Source organism: Equus asinus, chromosome 26, assembly GCF_041296235.1.
Source record: "Equus asinus isolate D_3611 breed Donkey chromosome 26, EquAss-T2T_v2, whole genome shotgun sequence".
NCBI lineage: Eukaryota > Metazoa > Chordata > Mammalia > Perissodactyla > Equidae > Equus > Equus asinus.
In genome coordinates, this window is record NC_091815.1 from 23,569,646 (window position 1) to 23,592,882 (window position 23,237).

General features: G+C 56.5%; 1 protein-coding gene across 7 annotated transcripts in view; it reads left to right on the top strand.

The window, feature by feature from the left end:
- Positions 1 to 23,237, top strand: part of SIPA1L3 (signal induced proliferation associated 1 like 3) — a 260,408-nt gene that overhangs the window by 217,820 nt on the left and 19,351 nt on the right. For 6 of the 7 annotated variants that reach the window (XM_044759866.2, XM_044759864.2, XM_070498190.1 and 3 more), the window contains 3 exons: positions 4,607 to 4,725; positions 6,811 to 7,238; positions 17,423 to 17,644. In XM_044759866.2, coding sequence (XP_044615801.2) covers positions 4,607 to 4,725; positions 6,811 to 7,238; positions 17,423 to 17,644 — 769 coding nt within the window. The remainder of the gene's footprint in view (positions 1 to 4,606; positions 4,726 to 6,810; positions 7,239 to 17,422; positions 17,645 to 23,237) is intronic. The other variant, XM_044759870.2, reaches the window with a different exon arrangement.

Below are 23,237 nucleotides of genomic sequence, written 5' to 3' on the forward strand. Positions count from 1 at the left end.
AACACAAGCTCACATTTCTGTAGGTGTGTACCTGGGAGAGGAATTGCTGGGCCACATGTTTAACTTTGTAAGAGACTGTCGAACTGTTTCTCAAAGTGACGAACCATTTCACACTGCCACCGGTGACACCCAAGAGTTCCATTTGCTTTGTATCCTCTCCAGACTTTTCTTTTTTTCTTTTTCTTTTTTTATTTTTCTTGGTGAGGAAAATTGGCCCTGAGCTAACATCTTTTGCCAATTTTCCTCTTTTTGCTTGAGGAAGATTGTTGCTGAGCTAACATCTGTGCCCATCTTCCTCTGTTTTGTATGTGGGACACCAGCACAGCATGGCTTGATGTGCAGTGTGTAGGTCCGTGCCCAGGATCCAAACCCGTGAACCCCAGGCCGCTGAAGTGGAGTGTGCAAACTTAACCCATGTGCCACTGGGCTGGCCCCCTCACCAGCCTTTACATTCCAGCCATTCTGGGGGGCACAGAGTAGTAGCAGGTTGTGGTTTTAGTTTCCGTTTTTCTGCCGTCTGATGAGATGAGCATCTCCTCATCTGTTCGTTCTCCTTGATGTAATTACTGCTCGTGGGCATGTACTCCTTAGGGGAATATTTTAAACATAATTTCACATAGCAAACTTGCAGTTCCTTTACAGTCTGAGAACCACCAGATGAATGGGTGGGTTCAAAAGAAAGGAAGTATCAGAGAGTGTTGACGTGGGAGGGGGAGGGGACGGACGTGTCCACTTAGGGGATGTCTGAGAATTTCCAGGCAGCTCCTGGGGATGGCCGTGCCGGCGCGTCACCGGCTCCCCGGGCACTGTGGGGTAGGGAGGAGGTTGCATGGCCCGGGGTCAACGGCCTGGAGAAGGCCTCAGTACCCTGGCCCCGGGGTTCCCTTAAACCGGGGAAAATGGTTGGACTGGAGGCCAGCAGCTCACCCTCCCAGCCCTGCCCCGGCCCCCCCACCGCCGCACTGCCCCCAGGGCCTGCGGACACGGGGTGCTCCTCTCCTCGGCGCGCTGGGTCCTGCCCATCACTGCCAGCACTTCCGCAATCTTTGCTCCGACACAGACAGATACGGATCTTTTTTTTCTCCACCCAGTTAATAAAAGAAAAGTGTTGCTTAGAGATTTCATTAAAACGGGGAGGAAATTTTTCCAGCACTTACCGTGGGCCTTAAATAAGGTGTCACAGAAACCCACCGTTGTTCTTCCCTTCTCCTCTCTTCTGTCCCCTGGAGCTTGGTGCCCCTCTCACTTCCTTGGGACCTTGTTGTAAGTTGACTAACAACCCCCCTACAGACACACACACACACACACACACACACACACACACACACACACACAGAGTGTGTGTTTGGAAATCATCACGCAGTCTAGAATGTGTTCAGACTCAGATAAAAGGTGGTCAGGTGAGGGGCAGGGATCTGACAACATGACAGACACGGGCTTGCACAGCTGTTCAGATGATGATAATCATAGTCACAGCAATCCAGGTTTGTGCACTTATTTCCTCATCCCAGAACATAACAGAGTGGGCACTAGGGCTGCCCCGTTCTCGAGATGAGGAAAAGGAGGCACAGGGAGATTGTCACGTGTCCAGGGTCCCTGCTGGTGAGCAGCATAATTGGGATTTGAATCAAGGCCTGTTGGGTTCTAGAACCCTCCTTAACCTCCCCCACCTGCAGACCCCACCCGCAGTGTCTCACCCACGGAGTGTGAGTGTCTCCCAGGCATTTGAGCACCCAGGTTGGGAAGGTGGCCCCAGAGTCTCCAGCTGTCCGGAGTCCGAGCCCGGACACAGTTTCAGCACCTCTCTCACAACCAAATCCGTGTCTGTCGCCCATGTTAAAGGTGTTAAAGGGAAGGTCACTGGTGGCCAGTCCAGAGAACAGTGAACAGCCCAGAATTAGGGCCTGCTAAGGGCAGAGCCAGGGACACTGGGAGAGCCAGAGGAAAAGGAGACTGGCCTTCATCCCTCGGTTCCTTCGACATGTCACTAATGATGTCCACCAGGCTGGGTGCCAGGGATACAGTGTGGGCCAGACGGGCACCTCCTGCCTTTTTGAAACTGACAGTCTGGTAGGAGAGATGGACAGTACACGGGGGCACGTGGTGATAAAATAATCACCAATAATGTCGCGTGTCAAGTGGAAACTAACACAGGCCAAGAGAGAGGTTGACAGAGTTTGGCGGAATCTCTGAGCAAATCACATTTGAGGCGAGACTAGAAGGAGAGCCTTCCATGGAAGGGATCAGCTAGTGGAAGACCCTGGGGCAGCCGTGAGTCTGGAGCTGGAGGGACGAGAGGAGGGCCGTGTGGGGCAGAGAAGTGGTGGGAGGCGAGGTCAGGCAGGTGACGGGGACAGAGCACGGGGGAGGACCTTGCGACTTTGTGCTCAGAGTGAGACAGGAGCCACAGGGCTCAGTTCTTCTGAGCGGGGGAGGCATGGGATCCAACTCAGGTGTTCACAGGGTCCCTCAGGCTCCAGATTCTTGCCAGGTGGGGACAGTATGGGGGAGAGATGGGCTGGTTCTGGATCTGGTCCTTTGAAGGTCGAATCGACAGTTCCCTGATGCCTCTGTGGGTGTAGAGAGAGGAGTCAAGGATGCTGTGGCCTGAGCAGCTGAAAGGTCAGAGCCACATGGACTGAGCAGGAAGGACGGTGAGAGGTGCAGGTTTGGGGGAAGATTTTGGCTTTGCCCGTGTCCAGTGGGAGGTGCCCAGTAGACACCCCACTGGAGGTGGTGAGGCAGCCATATATATGAGTCTGAAGTCGAAGAGAGGTCCAGGCCAGACAGAAATGTGGGAGTCGTTGGTGCTGTAGGTGGTAGGAAGGCTTTGCACATGACTGCACGGGGTTGGCTCTCAGGAGAAACCTGGTCTCCCAGCGTGGTCTGGCTGCCTCCCAGGGGACGGGTACCTCCTGTACCCATGGGATGCTCCAAAGAGGAAACCCCACTCCAGACGTAGAGTAGGTAGACAAAACGGCCAGCCTCCCCGCTTTCTCGTATCTGTGGTTCCCAACTCAAAGCCACACAGACGGTGACACCCATCACTGTACCAGCCAGGCCACTCTCTGCGGTGGCCCTGAGCGCCCTGCCCGGCCCACCCAGAGCGGGAACCTCCCCCAGCAGGAAGGAACGTGGGCCCAGAGCACCCTGGGGCTGCATGGCTCTAAGCACAGGCTCTGACAGGCCTGGCGGGAATTCTGGGTCAGCCATGTGACCTTGACAGTGACCTCAGATCCCTCCTCGGCAGTGGACGTCCTAGGTGTCTCTCCTTCCAGGGCAGTTTGGGGCCCAGTGAGATCACACCTGCCCAGCCCTCAGCACAGGACCCCCCTGTCACCAGGAGCATGACGGCTGCTGCTTGTCAAGCCCTGACTCTCTTCATTACCCGTGGTGTCGTGTTGGGGAAGCACAGAGGGCACAGGGGTCACGAGCTCAGGTCTGAGCCCTTCTCACTGGGAGACCTCGGACCAGTTCCTTAACCCCTGCGTCCTGATGTTCTCCTTCATCTGTTGGACGTGGGACTGTCCCTACCTCACAGTGTTATTGAGAGGACGCGGCAAGGTCATGCTGCTGACCCGGAACACTGGCTTCGTAACAATCATCATTACTGATAAGTATCGTAAATGCGGCAGTGATCAAAAGTGAGGGCTCTGGGGTGAGACCATCTGGTTCAGATGCTGTGTTAGTGCATTTGTAAGTTTAATCGATACTGACTAGCCTTCCATTGGGTCATTGTTTTGCTTTTTAAGGTCAGATGCTCAGGTCAGGCACACTGACCAGTCTTGGGAGTCTAGACTAATTTACACCCACGCCAGCCGTCATGGTTTTAAACCCACTTCACGTTTGAACCAGCAAGCCCACTTGTAGAACTCTGTCCCAGACGCGTCCCACGCTTGCTCCAAGTTGCATGTAGAGGGAAGGCCACTAAAACCTTGTTGCAAAGAAAAGATGGAAAATAACCTAAACATCCATCAGTAGGAAACTGGTTAAGTAACCGATGTCCATTCACGTGCTGGAATGCCGTGCAGCTCTTAAAAATAAGATGACCACATGTTCAGTTGCGTGAGGATGTGTTACGAAGCAGCAAAGCGAAAGGCAAGTGTAAGTATATCGTAAAGTGAAAAATCAAGTTGTAGGACATTTGTTATGATGCCGTTTTCCTTTTTTAAAAAAGTTATGCACGTTTAACCAAAAAGGATTGCTACCTTGCCTATACGAAGAGTCCTATTCGCCAGTAAGATAAAAGACAGTCAACCCCATAGAAAAACGGGTAGAGAATGTAAACAAGGAATTTACAAAACAATCTGAAGGCCTGTAAGGATGGTGGTGTGCACAGCCTCCCTTGGGGATGGTGATGGAGGTTGCTGAAAGGCATCGATGAGTGGACCATGTGAAACGCTGGAGTGGTGCCTGGCACAGTGGAAAGTGCTCAGTAAATATTCCATTACTGAGTCTCACACCCAGGACGGGAGCAGATGGGTTCAAGGCCCTGGTGAGCTGAGCCAGCGGGCTGGCAGAGGGTGGGACCATCAAAATATCTCTAGGCCACATTCCTCAGCCTGCGTCACCTCTAACCGCTGCTGTGTCTCCTTTCTTCCTGCAGAGCCTCTGTGGCACGTGCCCGCCCAGGCCCGGCTCTCAGCCATGGCCGGAAGCAGCGGGAGCAAGCACGCCTCCAGGCAGGATGCGGCAGGCAAAGAGTCCCCCAACAGGCATTCCAAAGTGAGTCTGGGCCCCGCCCACCCCACCCTGGGGCTTTGGGACTGCCAGCTAAGTGAGCTGAGTGCTGTGGGGCATGGCCTCCCCTGGGCGGGGCCCCTGAGTGCCACGCATCCTCCCCCTTTGCCACCGTCCACTCTAGCCGAGGAGCTAAATGCTTGGTCTGGAGTTAGAACCAGCCAGTTTCTCATTATTGCATCTGTCGTGGTAGGTGTCTTCCCAGCTCGGGCTGCTGTAGCAAAAATACCACGGTTGGAGTGGCTTAGGGACAACAGAAATTTATTTCTCGCAGTTCTGGAGGCTGAAAGTCCAAGGCCAGGGCACAGGTAGATTCAGTGTCTGGTGAGGGCCCGCTTCCTGGGTCACAGGCAGCCTTCTCGCTGGGTCCTCACGTGGCGGAAGGGGCGAGGGAGCTCTCGGGGTCTCCAGGGGCACCGATTCCATTTGTGAGGGCTCCTCCCTATGACCCAGTTGCCTCCCCAAGGCCCCACCGCCAGTCACATCTGAGATTAGGATTCAACACGTGAACCTGGGGACACAAACCTTCAGTCTACAGCAGTAGGTTAACGGCCACCACAGGCAGTCCCCAAACCTCGGTGACCTCACACAGTGGAACTTATTTCCCTCATCTGACAATACAGGACGGGTGTTCAGTGAGCAGCTTTCCACATGGCGGTCCCGGAACCCAGGCTCCGTTCCTCCTGTGGCTCTGCTGTCCTCAGGGCCCCGGAGCCTCTGCTGGGTCCCGGCCTCTTTCCAGCAGACGGGGGTGAGAAGGAGAGAGGATCCCGTGGGAAGTGTTTGTGGCCCAGGCCTGGAAATGGCGTAAGTCACTTCCACTTCCACTGCATTGGCCAAGGCTCCGTCACGAGGCCACATAGAAGTGCAAGGCAAGCTGGGAAATGTAGTCCCAGTGCGCCCGGGAAAGGGAGAGAGTTTGGTGAGCACTTGGCACCTTTTGCATCCGTTCATTCAATGGGTGTTTGATGAACTCTTACAACGTCCCAGCACTGGGACCACAGTGATGAAGGGGATGGCCGAGACCCTGTGCTCGCACAGCCGACATCCCAGTGGCAGCAACAAGCAGTACGCAGATAAACAGATGCATTATGTAACACGGAGAACTGATCCTTACTGGGGAGGAAAAGCAAAGCACGGTTAAGGGAAGAGAGTGTATCAAGCTCTGCTACGTTAGGATGAGGGGGTCCAAGAAGGCCTTTGAGGAGGTAAGCTGTAAGCCAAAACCTTGAATGAAGTAAGGGGCGATCCATGAAAATACTTGGGGGAAGAGCATTGCAGGCAGAGGGAGCAGCAGGTGCAAAGGCCCTGAGGTGGGAGTGTGCCTGGTGTGCTCAGAGAACAGTGAGGAAGCCAGTGTGGCTGGAGCAGAGTGATGAGGAGGGAGGGAGGAGGTGAAGTGAGAGCCTAGAACTCGTGGGCTCTTCCCTGGAGGGAGGTGGCACCTCGGGAGGGTTCTAAGCAGGGAGGGGACGTGATCTGCTGCAGGTGTTCTCAGCCTCTCTCTGGCTGCATGTAGGGAACAAAGTGGGGGCTGGCAGGGTCAAGGGAACCAGGAGGGAGCAGGGAGACCAGCGAGGAGGCTGCTGCCGTGATGCAGCGGTAGATGGGAGCGGGGTGGCGCCGTGGAGGGCAGAGAGGGGACAGGTCTGTTGTGGGCACGCAGGCTGTGGGATTTGCTGTGGGACTGGATGCGAGTGTAGGAGCAGAAAGAGGGTCGGGTGGCTCCCAGGCTGTGGGGCAGGGCGGCTGAAAGGATGGAGGCGCCACTGCGAAGGCAGGGAAGGGGCGAACTCGGGAGGGAAGGTCTTAGACGCAGTGAGCCCGAGCTGTGGGCAGCACGTTACATCCCCACTGCCACGTCTCCCTCTGAGCAAACCCCGTGAGGCAGGGTTGTCATGAGTCCTGCTTCACAGTTGTGGAAACCAAGGCACCGGGAGGTTCGTTCACTTGCCCGAGGTCACGTGGCCACTCTGTGGGGGCCAGAGCTGGAAGCCGTGGCTCCAGCCTTCACACTCACGAAGAGAGCCGGGGAGGCGAGCGAGGGCTGACACGCTCCCTGCCTTCCAGGGCGAGCCTCAGTACTCCAGCCACTCCAGCAGCAACACCCTCTCCAGCAACGCGTCCAGCAGCCACAGCGACGACCGCTGGTTCGACCCCCTGGACCCTCTGGAGCCAGAGCAAGACCCCCTGTCCAAGGGCGGCTCCAGCGACAGCGGCATCGACACCACGCTCTACACCTCCAGCCCCAGCTGCCTGTCGCTGGCCAAGACACCTCGGCCAGCCAAGCCGCACAAGCCGCCCGGGAGTGTGGGCCTGTGTGGGGGCGGGCACGAGGCCGCCGGGCGCTCCCACCACTCGGACAGGCGGCGTGAGGTGTCGCCTGCCCCAGCGGTGGCTGGCCAGAACAAGGGCTACCGGCCGAAGTTGTACTCCTCGGGCTCCAGCACCCCCACCGGCCTGGCCGGGGGCAGCCGTGACTCCCCAAGGCAACCCAGGTAAGGCGCTGCCCCTAGTCTGGCTTCCTGAGGGGACCAGACTACCTCCCACTCCCCCACAGTCCGGAAGCGTGCTCACAGATGTGTGTGCTTGCACACTGGTTTGCTTATAGAGTTGGGCGGCTCGGGGACCAGCCCCTGCTGCCCATCCATCAGCCTTCGAGGACCCAGTACAGGGAGAAAAATCCCTGGCTGTTCGTCTCATCTGTCTCTGGTTCACTCTGACCCTCTGTCTCTCTTTCCTTTTCTCTTTACTGAGACCAACGGGTTTTATGACTTCTGGGGGGGATCACAGACTATCTGTTAGGAGTGCATTCAGCTGAAGGTCTGGGGAAACCTGACCCACAGTGGCCTAAACGAAGAGGTTGAACAGTTCCCCTGATGGGAAGTTTGGACAGAGAGAGCCGACTGGTGCAGCAGCTCGGGGCCTGGCACCCTGTGTCTTCCTGCTCCACCATCCTTATTGTGCCACCTCCAGCTTCCTGCTCTGGTGCCCCTGGGGTGCAAGGTGGAGAACAGCGGGAAGGTTGTGGCGTCTCTATAGCTCCCTTCTGTGGAGAAAGCGAATGCTCCCCTGTCCGCAGCTGCATCACGTGCTCCCAGCTCCCGGGAAGTCTGGGAGCTCACGGCTTAGCCTCCCAGCCCCCACAGTAAAGGGCAGGGCCCCACACAGCTGTTCAACTCAGATTGCCGGGCCCCGCCCAGCATCTCTGATTCACTGGTGGGGCCTGAGAATATGCATTTTTACAAAGTTCCCAGTGGATGCAGATGCTGCTGGGCCCAGGACCACACTTCGCGAACCAGTGGGAGAGAGGCAGGCAGGCGAGCAAGTGACAAAGAACAGACGTGGAGGAACCGACACCTGGAGTCTGGACCTCATCCACCCTGAGCATCTGATGGCAGCCATGAGCTGCCGCCCACAAAAATGCAGAGACAGGAAAATCCCCCTGGGCTCAGCCTCGTCCCTGGGCCCCTGAGAAGGATCCCTGTGCTGGGACACCTAAGGCCACAGCCTCCCTTTCCTTTCCTGAGTGCACTGAGCAGGGGCCAGCCGTGTCCAGGACCCCAGCGGGGTCTTCATCTCCTTGGCTTCCTGACGCCTTTGCCGGTCCTCAGACCTGTGGCCTCTCTCCACACAGGACATGTGCACCCAGGCAGTGGCTCAGGCCTCCTTGACCACAGTCCACAGTGGACTGTGTCTGTACAGAAACATCTATGTTTAAAGACGGATGAAGCCAAAATTTCCCTAACGCACTTAGCCAGACAGTGTGTGATGCACTTGGCTCTGGGCCGGTCTGTTTAAAATGTTCGACTCCCGCTCGAGACCCAAGTCAGTGACCTCGTGACTTAGCAGCGGTTCTCCTGCAGATTTGGGAAACACTGGCTTTGAGAGTGTCCACATGGCAGGGCTTCCCCCTGGCGTGGCCCAGGGACCCCTGAGTTGAGGAGCCCAGGAGAAGGTGGAGAGAGCGCCCCGGGGGTTCGGTCTAATCTCAGCCCGCCTCCCTGGGCGGGTAGTTCTTACTCATCTTCTGGACTCACGCACTCCTTGGAACAGCGTCGTCATGTATTTATTTATCCATTTATTTCACTCAGTGCTTCTTGAGGATTGTTATGTCCCAGACACTGAGCTGGGAGCTGAGGAGGAATAATGAGCAAATCCCAAGAGACCCCCAGCCCTCAGCTCGGCCCACCGTCCATCGATGGAGACGGCTGTCGGAGCGCCCCCCAAGGGGGACCCGGCACCCGGAGAGTCCCCCCCGGGGCTCAGGTCTCAGTGTGGGCGCCCCTGTGCCGGGCACAGCCCTGTTGGTACACTTGGTACCTGTGGGATTTTGGCTTCCAGGGTACAATGGCAGCAGCGCCGCGGGGTCAGCAGTGGCTGAGGCAGGGGGTGGCCGTAAGATTACCCATGTCTGGGAGAGGGGTTCGTGAGGAGCCGGCTCCAGACGAGGCCCTGCGCTGGGGAGCTCTCGTTTGCATGCAGACAATCGAGGCTAATTGCAGATGTTCTCACCCACTCATTAAATCTGCTTCCTGAAGTTTTCTCCTAGGCAACCAGGCGCTCGGGGGGAGTGCGTTTCCCAAAATGGGGTGCTTGAGGTGATTTGGGTGGTACCGGAGGAAAAGGGTTTATTTTAAATGGATATGTGCTGGCTTTAATGAGTATTAGGAAAAATGTTATCTACCCATCCCCTGACTGACGGGTCCTGCCTTGGGCAAGTTCAGGAAATTAAACGAGTTGGTTTAAAGAAACAGATTCATGGGAGATGAGAGTGCAGACTCCAGCCCACCTGACTTCAAGCCCTCCGCCTGCCTTGTCTTGGCTGTGTGGCCTTGAACACATGACTGAACCTCTCTGGGCCTCGTTTTCTTCATCCATGAAAGGGGGGATACATCACAATCCCACCTCATAGGGACGTGTGAGGATTACCGGGCCAGTGTGGAGAGCCCTTGGAACACGGCCTGGCACAAGACTCGAGCCTGGCTGCCCTTAGAATCGTGGGGGGTGGTACATAAAGATGAGGCCCTGCCTCAGGCTCAGGCACAATGTCTCCTGTGGGTCAAGCCTCTTCCGGGCTGTGCTGGGGACTCCGACTGAGACAGCCCCAGGCCTGGACCAGTGGGGGAGGCAGACCTGGCCCCAGGCAGTGACAGGCCGAGTAGTCAGGGCTGGGGTGAGGGAAGCGCCTGGGATGCAGGAGCCTGGAGGAGGCGCCTGACCCCGCTGTGGGAGGGGCTTCTGGACAAGAGGCTGCACCAGCCAGGGAGCTGGGGGGCAGAGCGGTCCAGAGAGACCTGCGCATCCTGCCATCAGTCTCACCCCACCTTGCTCTGCTGGTCCTCCCACAGTCTGCCCATCTCCACAGGCACAGGCTCCCCACGTGGTCGCCAAGCACCCGCTTGGGGTCAGACCTGGGTCCCAGGGGCCACACGGGCCTCTGCCTGCTGCTGGCCTCGCTGCCCCTGCACCTGCTGTCATCGATCTGTGCCCTCGGGCCAAGCACGATGACAGCCTGCTGCCCGGCCTCGGTGCTCAGAGCCGCCCTGGGCTCTGTGTCACAGCGCTTTGTTAACATAGCTCTTTGGGTTTATTCACACAGTGAGTGCCTACTGTATGCCCGGCCCCCTGCTGGGTGCTGAGGGCACACTGGCTGCCGGGGAGACAGCAGGCCAATAGTTAGAACAGTAAGGAATAAATGATGCTAGGGGAGAGGCTGCAGAGGAGCAGGCTGGGATCCCAGAGTGGATACGGTACAGGCCTCGGGGGGAGGAGGGGGCGTCTAATCTAGCCTGGGGCGGGGACAATGTCCTGGAGGGGGCTGTCATCCCTGCCCAGGGTGAGAGGGATGAGGAGGTGGGAGCAGGTGAAGAGGTGTTGGGGGGCTGATGATATGTTCTTGATCTGGGGCAAGTTATGTGGGTGTTTGCTTTGTAGCTGTTTTTGAAATTGTACATATATATTTTGTACACTTTGCTGTATATGGGCTATTTTACAATTTAAAAAGAGAGAGAAGGGAAGGATGGAGGACGGAGAACAGTGTACTTATGAGAGGGAGTAGCGTGTGCAAAGGTCCTGAGGTGGGGAGGAGGGACGGTGCCATTAGGTCCCTGAACACAGGCCCCTTGGCTCAGCGGGCCTGTGTTGGGATGGGAGGTTGGGATGGCAGCGGGGCGACACCACACACAGTCCTGCCAGCCACACTGCAGATGGTGGCTACTGAGGGTCAGGAGGCTGCTGCAGATGGGGAGCCGGAGGTTCTGGAGAGGAGAGGGGCGGGGCAGGCCCGAGAGGAATGGTGCCCTTACCTTCTCCCGCCCCTGAAGCCCGTTGTGTTTCAGACACGGCGATGCAGCAGGGCACTGTCCCTCCCCCAGGGAGCTGAGGTGCTCCCGGAGAGAACGAGGCAGACAGACGCCCGAGCAGCCGTGTGATATTAACGTGCCAGCGGGAGATAAGGTCTGGGGAGAAAGCCCGAACAGGGCGGAGGTCTGGGAAGGCCTCTGGGAGGAGGTGACATTTTGTAGGAAGCAAGGGAGCAACCCAGGCAGAGGAACCAGCCTGTGCCCAGCCCCTGAGGGCGAGCTCATCTGCAGTGCCCAGAGATGGTCAGGTGGCCGAGGGGGTGGAGCAGCCAGGGCGGAGGGGAGAGTGGCAGGAGGTCAGCTGGGTAGGGTGGGCGGGAGTGACCGTGGTCAGATGCTGGGTTCAATCTGAGGGACGTGGGAGCCACGGGAGGCGTTTGAGGACATCATCTCACTTACGAGAGATCGCCCAGGGCTGCTCTGGGGAAAATGGACAATCTCAGGGTGGGGGCGGTGGGGAGTGAGTTTGCTGGCAGAGTTGGAGGGCCATGGGGAGAGGCGGGCCCTGCCGAGCCCCTATAGGGACCCAGCGCCCCAGCTCTCGCAGCCTGTCGCAGCTTGTGCCCAGCGATGACCTCAGTGCCTCAGATTCTCCCACAGACGTTCGTCATGGGAGCCCGGCTCCTGGGCTCGCTGCCAGGCACCAGGCCTGCTGCGGGCACTGCCGTGGGCTGAGCATCCCGGGCGGCCCCAGCCCCACCTCCCGTGAGCAGCACACGTCCCAAACTTCCAGAGCAATCTGTCAGTGCCGTTGAGGGCAGGCCGAGGCTCCACACAGAGGTGCCCAGGCCGGGCCCTCCCGGCGATGCCCCTCTGGGGGTGCAGCCCTGAAAGGTTCTGCAAGGCCTCAGGGTCCGCTGGGCCCCCCCGCCTGTGTTCACGAGGAGGCTGCGGTCACATGTGACACAGACCTGCTCGGAGTCCCTGTCAGCTTGGGCAGCGGAGGCCAGGCTTCTCCTGGGACTCGGGGGAGCGGGAGGGAGCAGCGCACAGGCTGCGGCGTGGACATGTTTCTGGCCGGTTGAGGGGCTGCTTCCATGTGGCCGAAGCAGCGTGACAGGGAGGGACAGGGGGAGGAGCTGAGGGCAGCGGGCATGGAGCAGGTGGTGGGATGGTGGGGCCGCAGCGCCCCGGGCAGGAGGGGGCCATCAGCCGCCTGGGGCTCCAGGCTCCGGGGCTGCGTTTGTGGGGTGGGCTACAGGGGCCGCTGCGGTGGTGCCCACGGTGGGGAGCAGGCTCGGATTCCGCATCGATCTTGAGCCAGTGCGTCTTCACCCCGGGTCCTGTCCGCTCCCACCCTCAGAGGACCTGCCGCTTCCGCTCCCAGGCCACACGGTGCCGTGCGGCCCCTCGCGGCTCCCACGCTGGGGCGTAATCCCAGCCACGTGCAGGGACGGGTCTGACTCTCAAGCCCACGCCAGACACCAGGGAGAGAGGGCGAGCTTGGTCCAGCAGTTAAGACCAAGTGGTGAGTTTATTTAGTCTCTCTGGGCCTCAGTTTCCCCGCTTGAGACATGGGGATGGTGGTAGATCCTACCTCCTGGGGTTGCTGGGGCGATGGAATGAAGTGACCCCTGCAAGGTGCTTAGAGCATGGCGGGGCACGGTGCAGTGCCACCGTCACCTGCTCTGCCACCATCCTTCCTCCTGAAGGCAGGGCCCAGCTCCCATGGTGCCTACGCCACCACCAGGCCCCCGGCAGTGTCCCCGGGGCCAGGCAGCCAGAGCTGCACGTGGCCGCACAGCTGTGTGGTGTCTCCATCCAGCCTGTGCTTTTTCAGCTGTTTTTTAAGCCACGGAACCTTTCACTTCAACCCTTAAATGCTCCTTTAAGATACAACACAGGTACATGCAGAGCCGCAGAGCCTTTCGGGGTGGGGGTAGGGATGCAGAGCAGGCTGGTCCCCCCGCCCCGAGTCCTGGCTGGGCCCGGAGCCTTTAGCCCCTGGACCCACCACCCCTTTCCTACCTGCAGCTCGGGGAGCATCTCCCGGGCCCGGCCTGCGCTGTGTGATCCATGAGGCAGGCGGGCGCTGCCTCATTTCTCAGAGGAGGAAACTGAGATTCGTCGAGGGGAAAGGACTTGAGCAAAGAGTGCAGTGTGTCTCATCAGCCGCACAGTGCTGCCTCCCTTTTGAAGTTGAAGCTGAGGCCCAGCCAGCCAGGACCCCTGGCCACGCCGGTGCTTCAGAAAGAAAATGTGCTCTCTCTTGATTGGTGGCGGGGTGGGGGCTCCACCTGTGCCACACACCTTGCCCGCTGCCACTGAGAAATGAAGCGTGCCTGGCATGGCTCCTGGTCCCTGGGGGTGTGGGAAGGGCGGCCCGCCTGGAGGGCTGGGTGGAGAGGCACAGCCTGCTGAGGGCCTGGCGCTTTGTTGTGGCCCTGCTTCCATTCCTGAGGCTCATAGCGGCTGAAGATGGGACGGCCGTGGGAAGGCCTTTGGCTGCAGGCAACAGAATATTCCAGCTCCTTGGGAGAAGTCTGTTATCTCCCAGAACTCGAAGTCCCAGGTAACAGGGCCCCAGGACTGGGTAATTCATTGACTCAAGGACCCAGGTTCTCTCCCCTTTTTTGTCCTGCCCATCTTGGACTACAGGCTGCGTCCCCTCATGGTCTCACAGAGCCTGTCATTTAAGCAGATAGTCAGTGTCCAGTGGCAGAGGGGGTGATGTTTTCTGCAAAGGCTCTTTGTGTGTTTTTTGGCACACAGTCCACACACACACTCGGTGTCTCACGGGCCCACCCCAGCCCATCCCAGACAAGTGATGTCAGCTAATCAGGATTCGCCCCCTGGGCTGGATGTTTGGTCACCTCCCTCAAGCAAGGGACAAGTAGTCAGCCTTTATTTACTGGGATGACACCACAGGGTCTGCCACGAGGCCTGAAGAGGAGCAGCCCCTCTGGAAAAAGGCAATGGATGGAGCTGGTGTTCAACTTTTTCCCTTCCTTTTTAAGATCCTCTCTTGTTTTCTCGGCTCACAGAAGTTGAACATGCCTGTTGACAAGGTCGAGAAATGTGTACTGTTAGAGTTAGAATCCATGAGGGTATGTCCATGGAGTGGACCCTCTGCAGCCATGGAAGAGAGGGGGCTTGTCTGGCCTGACGTGGAGAGATCTCCAGAACGTGCTGTGGAGGTAACAGCAGGTGCAGAGCGAGCTTGCAATGTGCTGCCATTTATTTTACAAAGACAAGTTGGGAGGGTACGCACTCGGTCTCGCACCCATGCCCAGGCGCTCTGTCAAAGAGGAAGACAGGGTGGAGCGAGGCTGCCCAGAGGAGGGCACTGAGTGTCAGAGGGCACTTCCTTCTTACCCTGTGTGACTTCGACGGTTTCGCTTGACTTCTGTACGCGTTCCCCATCAGTGCTGCCTGCAGAGACAGTCAGTGTACACTCCCCCGGAGATTTTTCTCCAGTCGGCACCAGCTTAGTTCCTTCAAACATTTTTGACCATTACCCAAAACAGGAAAAGCCTTTTACGTTGCACCCAGCACAGACACCCGGAATGAAGTCTCACACGGTCCTGTCATGTACACCAACGTTTTTTATTTTAGTCTGTTCCTTTTTTTCCCCTTAATAATGGTCAAGACCTACTAAATTGAGTTCCTGACCCACAGTTGGAAAAACACCGTACATCTCCTTTTTGTAAAAAAGACCCACAAAGGCCCAATAATCATACAACACGTAGACATTTGAAAAAAGAGAAAGAAGGTCCAGCTTTGCACCAAGCCTTATTTCCACTTTCTGTAGCTCAGGCACCTGTCCACATCCATAAACAGAAATCTACCTCATGCTTTGCACTGGCTGCGTACTTTTTGATCGTATGGATGTGCTGGGGATGATGTGTTCATCTCCTATCAAAAGACGTTCCTGCCGTTTCCGAGTTTCCTTGATTGCACGCAGCACGCAGTGCCATCCTTTGTGTGTCTGCGTGTGCTGGTGCTGGCCTTTTGTGGCACGGACTTCAGGGACGTCAAGCGTTCGACAGGTGCTGCTCATCCTCCAGTTCTCGGCTCGGATGCCCTTGCCTCCTGGCCGTCCCAGACAGGCCACTCCTGGTGCGATGTGCTCCATGGCTCCCTGGACGTCCCCTCACCAGTGCCCGTCCTGGCCCTGTTAGTAGATGCTGCTAAATTGTAGAAAGCATATAAGTCAGAGCTTGCTCTTTTAATTTAGTCTGACAGTCTCTGCCATTTGATTGGGATGTTTAAACATTTGTGTTTAATGTAATTATTGAATGGTGATTGGATTTACGTTTGCTGTTTTGCTGTTTGTTTTCTATATGTGCACTGTTTTCTTGCTCCTCTGTCCTTTACTGACTTCTTTTGTGTTAATTAAATGTATTTAAGTATACTTTAGTGTATTTTAGTTTGGATTTCTCTTAATTTTGTTGAATTTTTTAGCGTATTATAATATGCATCTTATCAGTATAATTCAGATTAATACTAACAATGCCAATAAAATACAGAAACTTTTCTCCAATATAACCCCATTCCCTTCCCCCTCCTGTGTGCTATTTTTGTCATATGTATTATGTCCGTCTGTGTTATAAACCCAACAGTATGGTGTTATGATTATTGCCTTATGCAGTCTTATGGCTTTAAGGCAGTTAGAGAAGAAATACGAAAACATAAATCCATAGAGTCTTTTCTTCTAAACCACAGATTTGCCATCCTGGATTGTTCATTTCTCCATGTGGATTCAGCTCACCATCTGGAGTCATTTCCTTCCAACCTGAGGACTTCTTGTATTATTTCACTCTGCAGATAATGCTAGCAATTAATTCACTCACTTTGTTTATCTGGGAACGTCTTTACTTTGCCTGCATTTGTGAAGAATAGTTTTGCTGGATGTAGAACCCTTGGTTGACAGTTTTTTCTTCCAGCACTTTGAAAATATCATTCCATTCCACCGTTTCAAACCAGGAGTCAGCAGATCATTGTATTGATGCTCCTCTGTGTGCAATGAATCCTTTTTCTCTTAATGCTTTCAAGGTTTTTATCTATAAGTGTTTGACGTCCACCTGTTTTTCTAGGTGTGAATGTCTTTGTATTTATCCTACGTGGGATTTGTTGAGCTTCTTAGATATGTAATTCATGTTTTTCATCAGATTTGGATGGCTTTCGGCCATGATTTCCTCAACTCTCTTTTGCCGCTTTCTTTCTTCCTTCTTCTGAAACTCTCTTTGCGCGTGTGTTAGTGTGCCTGGCGCTGTGCCAGAGATTCCGCTGTGGCAGAAGTTCCTGGTTCATTGAGCTGGGCAGGGGGTGGGAAGAGCCCCAGGCCAAAATGCCACACATGCCCTCTTTCCTTCCCTGGGGATCCACAGTTTTCAAGTATAAACGTTTCCTGGGTTGTTGTATGCCCTTGGTCAGTTTCAAGTGCCGAAATGGTGGGCTTTGTCAGTTTTGTGCTTTATTAGAGAGAGGATTGCCAGTCTTCTCATTCGGCCATAGTCCAAAGTCCCACCCCTTCATCTTGCTAAGTTGACCTTCAAAAAGGATGTATTGACTTACACTCCAAGGGCGTTAATTTTCTCATTAAATACCTCTTACCTGAAATGGAATTGGAATTTTACTGAAAAGTTTTAAAAGTTGATTTGCCTCAGTGGGGTAAGCGGTTGGGTCCCCAAGAGTTGGGTCCCAGCGAACAGCAGTGGGGTTCACTGCAGCGTTAATCTCACAGGAGCCCAGCATTTGGGATGCTGAGCTGTGGTTTTGGTTAGATCACTTGGGATGTTGTCTGACGTGTAGTCGGTGCTCAAAAACTGTTGAAATGAAGAGACTACATGGCAAGATACATTTTAAGTAAAAAAAACAAATCCACGTTACAGAACAGTGTATTGACATGAACCTAGTTATAAAAAACGTAGCTCTTCACCCCCCCTCCAGAAAGGGTGCTGGTTCTCTGGTCGTGTACACGTGTGTATCTGGAATGCGCAGAAGGTGAAGAGGACAGAGCACACTGTGAACCGTGGGCACCTCTAGAGACAGGTGGCAGGACCCCACCTTCGGCTGGAGGTGGTCCAGGAGACAGAATCTCGGGGCGCATCCACCCACGGAGGTGACATTTTAGATTCCGACAGAGCCACCAAACGTGCTAGGAGGGCATTCCTGGGTGGGACTGGGGGCCGTGCAGGCAGCTTTGCTTTTCTCCATGTGGCTTCTGTATTGTTGGAATTTTCACAGCAGGAGTGTATTTGTGACTCTCTTGTGTGAGTGAAGTTTCTTCTTTCCCAAGAGTAAATTGAAACAGATCGGTCCTCTGAAACGTGGGGCGGATTCAATCCTTCATTTCTCTCGTTTCTACTTTGCAGTGACGTGGGCTCCAGGGCCGGCTACCCCGCTCAGGTGTACAAAACAGCCAGCGCAGAGACTCCCCGGCCCTCGCAGCTGGCCCAGCCCAGCGCCTTCCAGCTCTCCGCCTCTGTCCCCAAGTCCTTCTTCTCCAAGCAGCCTGTGCGCAATAAGCACCCAGCAGGCTGGAAGAGGACGGACGAGCCCCCACCGCGGCCGCTGCCCTTCACTGACCCCAAGAAGTAAGTGCCCGGACGCCCTGTGAGGCACAGCTGGAGCGTCTCTGGGCAGGGGAGGGGACAGCACCTCTGTCCTCATTCAGCAGGACACTGCACCAGTTTGCGCCAGGACCACAGCTGTGAACAGGCAGAGATGCCCGCCCCCGGGGAGCTGACGTTCGGGTTGGGGAGATAGACTACAAATAGAGTAACTAAGGAAAGGACGCAGTAGGTCAGTGGTGGCTGGCACTGTGCAGTGTGCGGATGAGGAGCATCCTGGGCAGAGGGATGACCGCTTCAGAGATGCTGAGGCAGGAGCGCGCTTGGTGTGCGGGAGGGTGGCTGGGATGGCTGCAACAGTGAGCACGTGCAGTCAGAGACGCCTTAGGGACTGACCATGGAGGGTCTTGTGGGCCACCTCTAAGGGCTTTAGCGTCTGCTCAGAGTGACATGGCTTCACGCGAGGGTGTGGTGCACAGGAGGGACATGATCTAAACAGGGTGTTCACAGAGTCCCTGTGGCTGCATGGGGGGCACGACCAGCAAGGAACTGGGAGACCAGGGAGGGGCTGCTGAGATGGCCCAGGCAGGAGCAGGGCTGAGGCCGAGGAAGGGGAGAAGGAGCGGCCTCAGGATAGATTCTCAGATGGCAGCAGACTGGGTTACTAGCAGAGTGGATGTGGAGTGAGAGAGGGCGAGGTTGAAGAGGATGCCAGGTCTCGTAGCCTCAGGGGTGGCTTTACCTTGAGCTGAGAGGAGGACCCAGTGAGGAGCAGGCTGGAGAGAGAAACCTGGGTGTCGTCAGCATAGAGGCACGAGGCTGGAGCAGCTGACTAGGCCGGGAGTGTGGGTAGAGAGGCGGGGAGGTATCAGACTGGGCCTGAGCCCCTCAGTGATTAGAGAGGAGGAGGACCAGCAGAGGAGGCTAAGAAGGAGGCGCCCGGGGGTGATGGACCACGAGCGGTCAGCTGGGACGGAGCCCCGTGGAGGTGACTCGGGGGTGCAGGAGGAGAGAAGGGGAGCAGACGTGGAGGCTGCCGTGTGAGCAGCTCGTTTGAGGTTTTGCTGCAAATCGAAAGAGAGACGAGAAGTACGCAGGTAGGAGAGAGCCGTCGTTCCTTCATGATAGGGGACTGTGGTGTCTGACGTTCACTGAGTGCTGGCTGTGTGCCAGGCTCGGTTCTGAGTTCTTGGACGTGAGTTAGTTCACTGAGTCCTCAGCAGCTCCGTGAGGTGAATCTACTGTTCGCCCCATTTTACAGATGAGGCTCCTGAGGCCGAGTCGCGCAGCTGGTCAGGGATGGCGCTTGGATCAGAGCCTGGGAACCTGGCCCACGGCTCCCTTCTGCTGGGTGTGAGGGCGTCTGCCATCCTCCATCCTGTTCTTTGTAAGGTCATCTCTCATGACTTGGATGGGGCCATTCAAATGTGGGGGTGACACAGAGATCATAAGGAAGTAGAATCAGCGTCCCTGGACATGTCGAGGGGAAGCACGCTGAATCACTCTGAGAATCCAGTTCACACACCTCCCTGACAGCCAGGGGCATTCTGGGAATGAGTCCCCGTCCTCCAGGCCCCTGGTTAAAGACTCCAGTGCCACCCCCCCGCCCCCCCACCAGAGTTAGTGAGAGCCGCTCACGTTTCTGAGCACGTTTCATACCAGGCCCTGGTGCGCCGTGTGCTTGGGCCGACTCCCGTCCACCCCATGTGACCACCCCACACCCCCTCCTCACTCCACAGGCCACCCACAGGGCCGTGGCAGTGGCTCCTCACCGCCTGGGGCTCGCCCCAGAGCTTCAGGCCCTCCACACAGGCCCAATCTGCTGCCATCTCCTCAGAAGGGCCTTCATGGCCCCTGCTGTCATTCTGTCATTTTTCTGTTTCACAGCCCATCCCCACCCCCACCCCCTGGGAAAGCAGGTGGCACTGTCTTGGTGACAAGACACTAGTGGCCTGCCTGGCACTCTGGGTGCCCCATCGTGAAGCTCTGAGGCAGGCATCTGGCTTCATTGTCACTGCAACCCCATAGGGTATGTAAGGCCCACTCTTAGGGTGGCCCAGGCTCAGGCGGTGCTGAAGGTTCGAAGTCCCAGATCAAGGTGTCAGCGCGGGTTCCCTCCAAGGGCGTGAAGAGGGATGTACCCCCTGCCTCCCTGTCATCTGCTCTTGTGCTGATCCGCTGGCCATCTGGGGGAGTCCTCAGCCTGCAGATGCGTCTCCCCTCCTCTGTCTTCTTCGCCAGGCTTCCTGTCCTCCCTGTGCGCGTGTCTGTGTCCATGTTGCCCCTTTTTGTGAGGACACCCACCATGTTCAGGTCCGCCCTGACTGCCAGGTTGTACCTTGGTTACCTCTGTAGCGACCCTGTTTCCACTTAGGTCACATTGCAAGACCCTCCCGGTTAGGACTTCAATGCATCTTTGGGAAGACCCATAACACCCGTCGCGGCCTCAGCACACGGGGCCTGCCCTGGAGAAGGTCTCCCAGCGCACTCCAGGCTCACCCCTCCCGCAGAGCCCACGCCCCCTCCCTTCCATGGGCCCAGCCCAGCGCCCATCCGGAGGTCATCTCCTGGTGACCGCCTTCCTCTCTGTCGCCCCCACTGAGCTGAGAGTCCTGGGAGAGCAGGGACACCCCAAGCCCCACCCAGGGCCCTGGACGTAGTACATGCTCAGAAAATATGCCTGGATATAGGACAACCCTAAAAACCAGCCCCTTCCCAATGGGAAGATCCGAGAAGCCCTTCACGTAACGTGTGTGTCCGTGTGAACGTATGTAAGCTGAATCTATAAAGTATTTGGGGACACAAATAAGATAACTCCATGGATTCTTACAATATTTATTAATTTATAGATACGTTTTTAAAATCCCATGCATAAGATAATACGCTAGTCTAGAGTGACTGCTTTTGTCCACATACTCCCCTTTCATAAAGCCGTTTTATTCAAACTCTCCCCGAGCATTTTGGAGGTTAGTGTCTCTGTCATTGTTACAGTCGCTTGTGAGTCACCTAACCCAGTTTTCCAGAAAACATTGTCATCACTTCCAACTAAATTATTTGAGGTTAAGCATGTGTTTTTTTGATCTGTGTATGATGCTGTTGCTAAAATTTTATCCCGAGGCACAAGAATTTATTTGCATAACATTTACCTACATTTACAGACAGCTGCCCTGCCAGACACCGTCACAGCCCTTTACCTGTGTAAATTCATGTACTTTCTGAGTCCGGAACAGTAGGCGTGGGCCCTTGGCACCCCATTTTCCAGATGAGAAAAATCGAGGTCCTGAATGGTTGAGACACTTGCCCAGATTCACTTGGTCAGTTCAGGTTCATCACTGCAAGTGTATGATGATTGGTTTTGTCATTTGTCCCCACAAGGTCACCACGTATTATGAGCCCATCCCCCCAGGAGTAGTTACCACATCCGTCCCCTAACTTTCTTGGCCTCCATTCTCTGGTCAGGGCACACTGCCTTTCAGCCAGGCCACTCTGCGCCGGCTGTCCAGGCCTGGCCCCAGGAGAGGGATCCTATTCTTATTGCCATTTCCAGATGAGGAAACTGAGGCACAGTTAGAAGTGCCTAGCCCAGGTCGCCCAGTGAGACGGGGCAGAGCCAGCTCCATACCCGGCAAGATCAGGAGCAGAGCGTCTCGTCCCGGGAGAGACTCAAGGCGGACCCCGTCCAAGGCAGGGACTCGTATGTTCTGAGGACTCGTTTCTTGGAGGGAAGCGGCCCCCTGTATTTGGGCATGTGCTCTGTTGGTTGAACGACAGATGGAGTGAGCTGGGGGAGGGCAGAGAGTCTGTGTGAGGGGACCGAGTGCATCTGCCTCGGGAGCAGGCCGCAAAGCCCCTTCTGACCACTTGGTCCCAGGACCCTCAGCTTGTTGGCCTGCCTTCTCCAGCCATGGGGGGCAGAGCCACATGGGGTCAGGGTGGGTCCTCGTGGGCTGCTCACCCCTCCAGTTCCCTCTCCTTAAATTGGGGTGACAGTCCCACCTCCAGAGTTGTGCAGACTTGCTTCGTTAATCCATTAATCCATGTGGCCCAGTACTGAGTTCGAGCTGCCCGGGGCTTCACAGGGGCGGGTGTGACGGGGCCCAGGGGATCCAGGCTCACAGGGAGCAGGCAGCACCAGTGTCCCTGGCCCTGCCCTGTGGCCGTCCTGGGCACCTCCTCCCTGGCAGTCTCATCTCAGCCCAGGTGAAGGGCTGGCACTGCCCCGGCAGGCCAGTGGCCCTTGGCCTCCTCGAGAAGCTTCCCAGGGCTGGCATAGCCAGGACGGGCCTCTCCTCCTCCAGAGAGGGCCACGCTGCCACCCTTCCTCTGGGTGTTAACCGGGTCAGCGACACCACGGAGGGTTGTCATGAGGTGCATGTGGCTTGGCCCCTGACTCCACAACCCAGGCCCAGTGAGGGGGAGACAGGCCCTGGGGACCACACCCTGTGCTGCCTGAAGGTGGAGCAGTGGCTGGGGGCCGCCCCTGAGGGCCCAGGCCCCAAGCATCCTCATCCACAAGAGGGACAGCCCCCCTCCTGTTGGGCTTCCGAGGGGATGAGGTGAAGGAATGCGGGCACAGAGCGGCACGGCCTGGGAGAGGGTGAGCACTGGCTCAGAGGCGTTTGGCTGTTGTTGGCCAGGCTGGCGGGAACTGGCATCTGGAGGGTGACACCTGGCACTCGGGCCCCTCCTTGCTGGGGTTTCGGGCCTGGGTCCAGCTCAGTGCAGCCATGGCAGGAGCCGAGGAGGCCTCTCCCCAGTGTCAGGGGCAGGGTTGGCCCCTCTCCCAGCATCCTTCTAGGAAAACCCGCCAGCCACCTGCCGTGCCGTGCAGACCTGGTGCGTGTCCTCGCCAGCCATGGGGCAATGATGCTAATCAGCTTATTAACCGGCCCGGGAGCTGCCCCAGGTGGAGGCTTGCAGTCGCGGGATGGGGCCCAGCCAAGCTGCAGCCTCTGGTCGCCCTCCGCTTCTGGCGCTCCCCTCACAGGAACAAGACACGGCTCTTGCCGGGGTCCTGACTGCAGAGCCTTCTCTGTAATGTTTCTGTCTTTTTCTTTTCTAACGTAAGTGGTTTAATGCCACGACATGACAGGATCCCAGTTCAGACAACACGGGCAAAGCAGAGATGCTGTCCAGGGCCTGTCAGTCAGGACCTTCTGGATGTTTCTTCATTTGCTTTTTGAAAAGTCAAACACGCACAGGGTGAAAACCAAACCAGCAGAAAAGGGTTTGCCGTGAAAACCGAGGCTCTCTCCGGCCCCGGCCCCCGCCTCCAGCCCCCTCCCCAGAGTGGCTGTCATTTCATTTCTCCTGCATCCTTCCAGAACATTCCAAGCACCACCAGGCGTGTGGCTGTGCGTCCCTCACAGCCCCTTCTATTTACCAGTGTGGCCACCTCCTCTCTCTGCCCTCAGCCTTTTCCGCCTGCTCTTTTCTCTCCAGATGCCTTGGTGACAGTTCCATATCAGACCGTAGACAGGGAGCTCGTCTTGTTGAACCGTCAGAGAGTGTCCAGTTCACCCTCAGAGGCTATGAGGCTCTAACAGTGGAGGAGAGCGGAGATCTTGAGAAAAAGGAAAAGGATCAGAGATTTATAAGCCCAGTTTGGTTTTTTAAC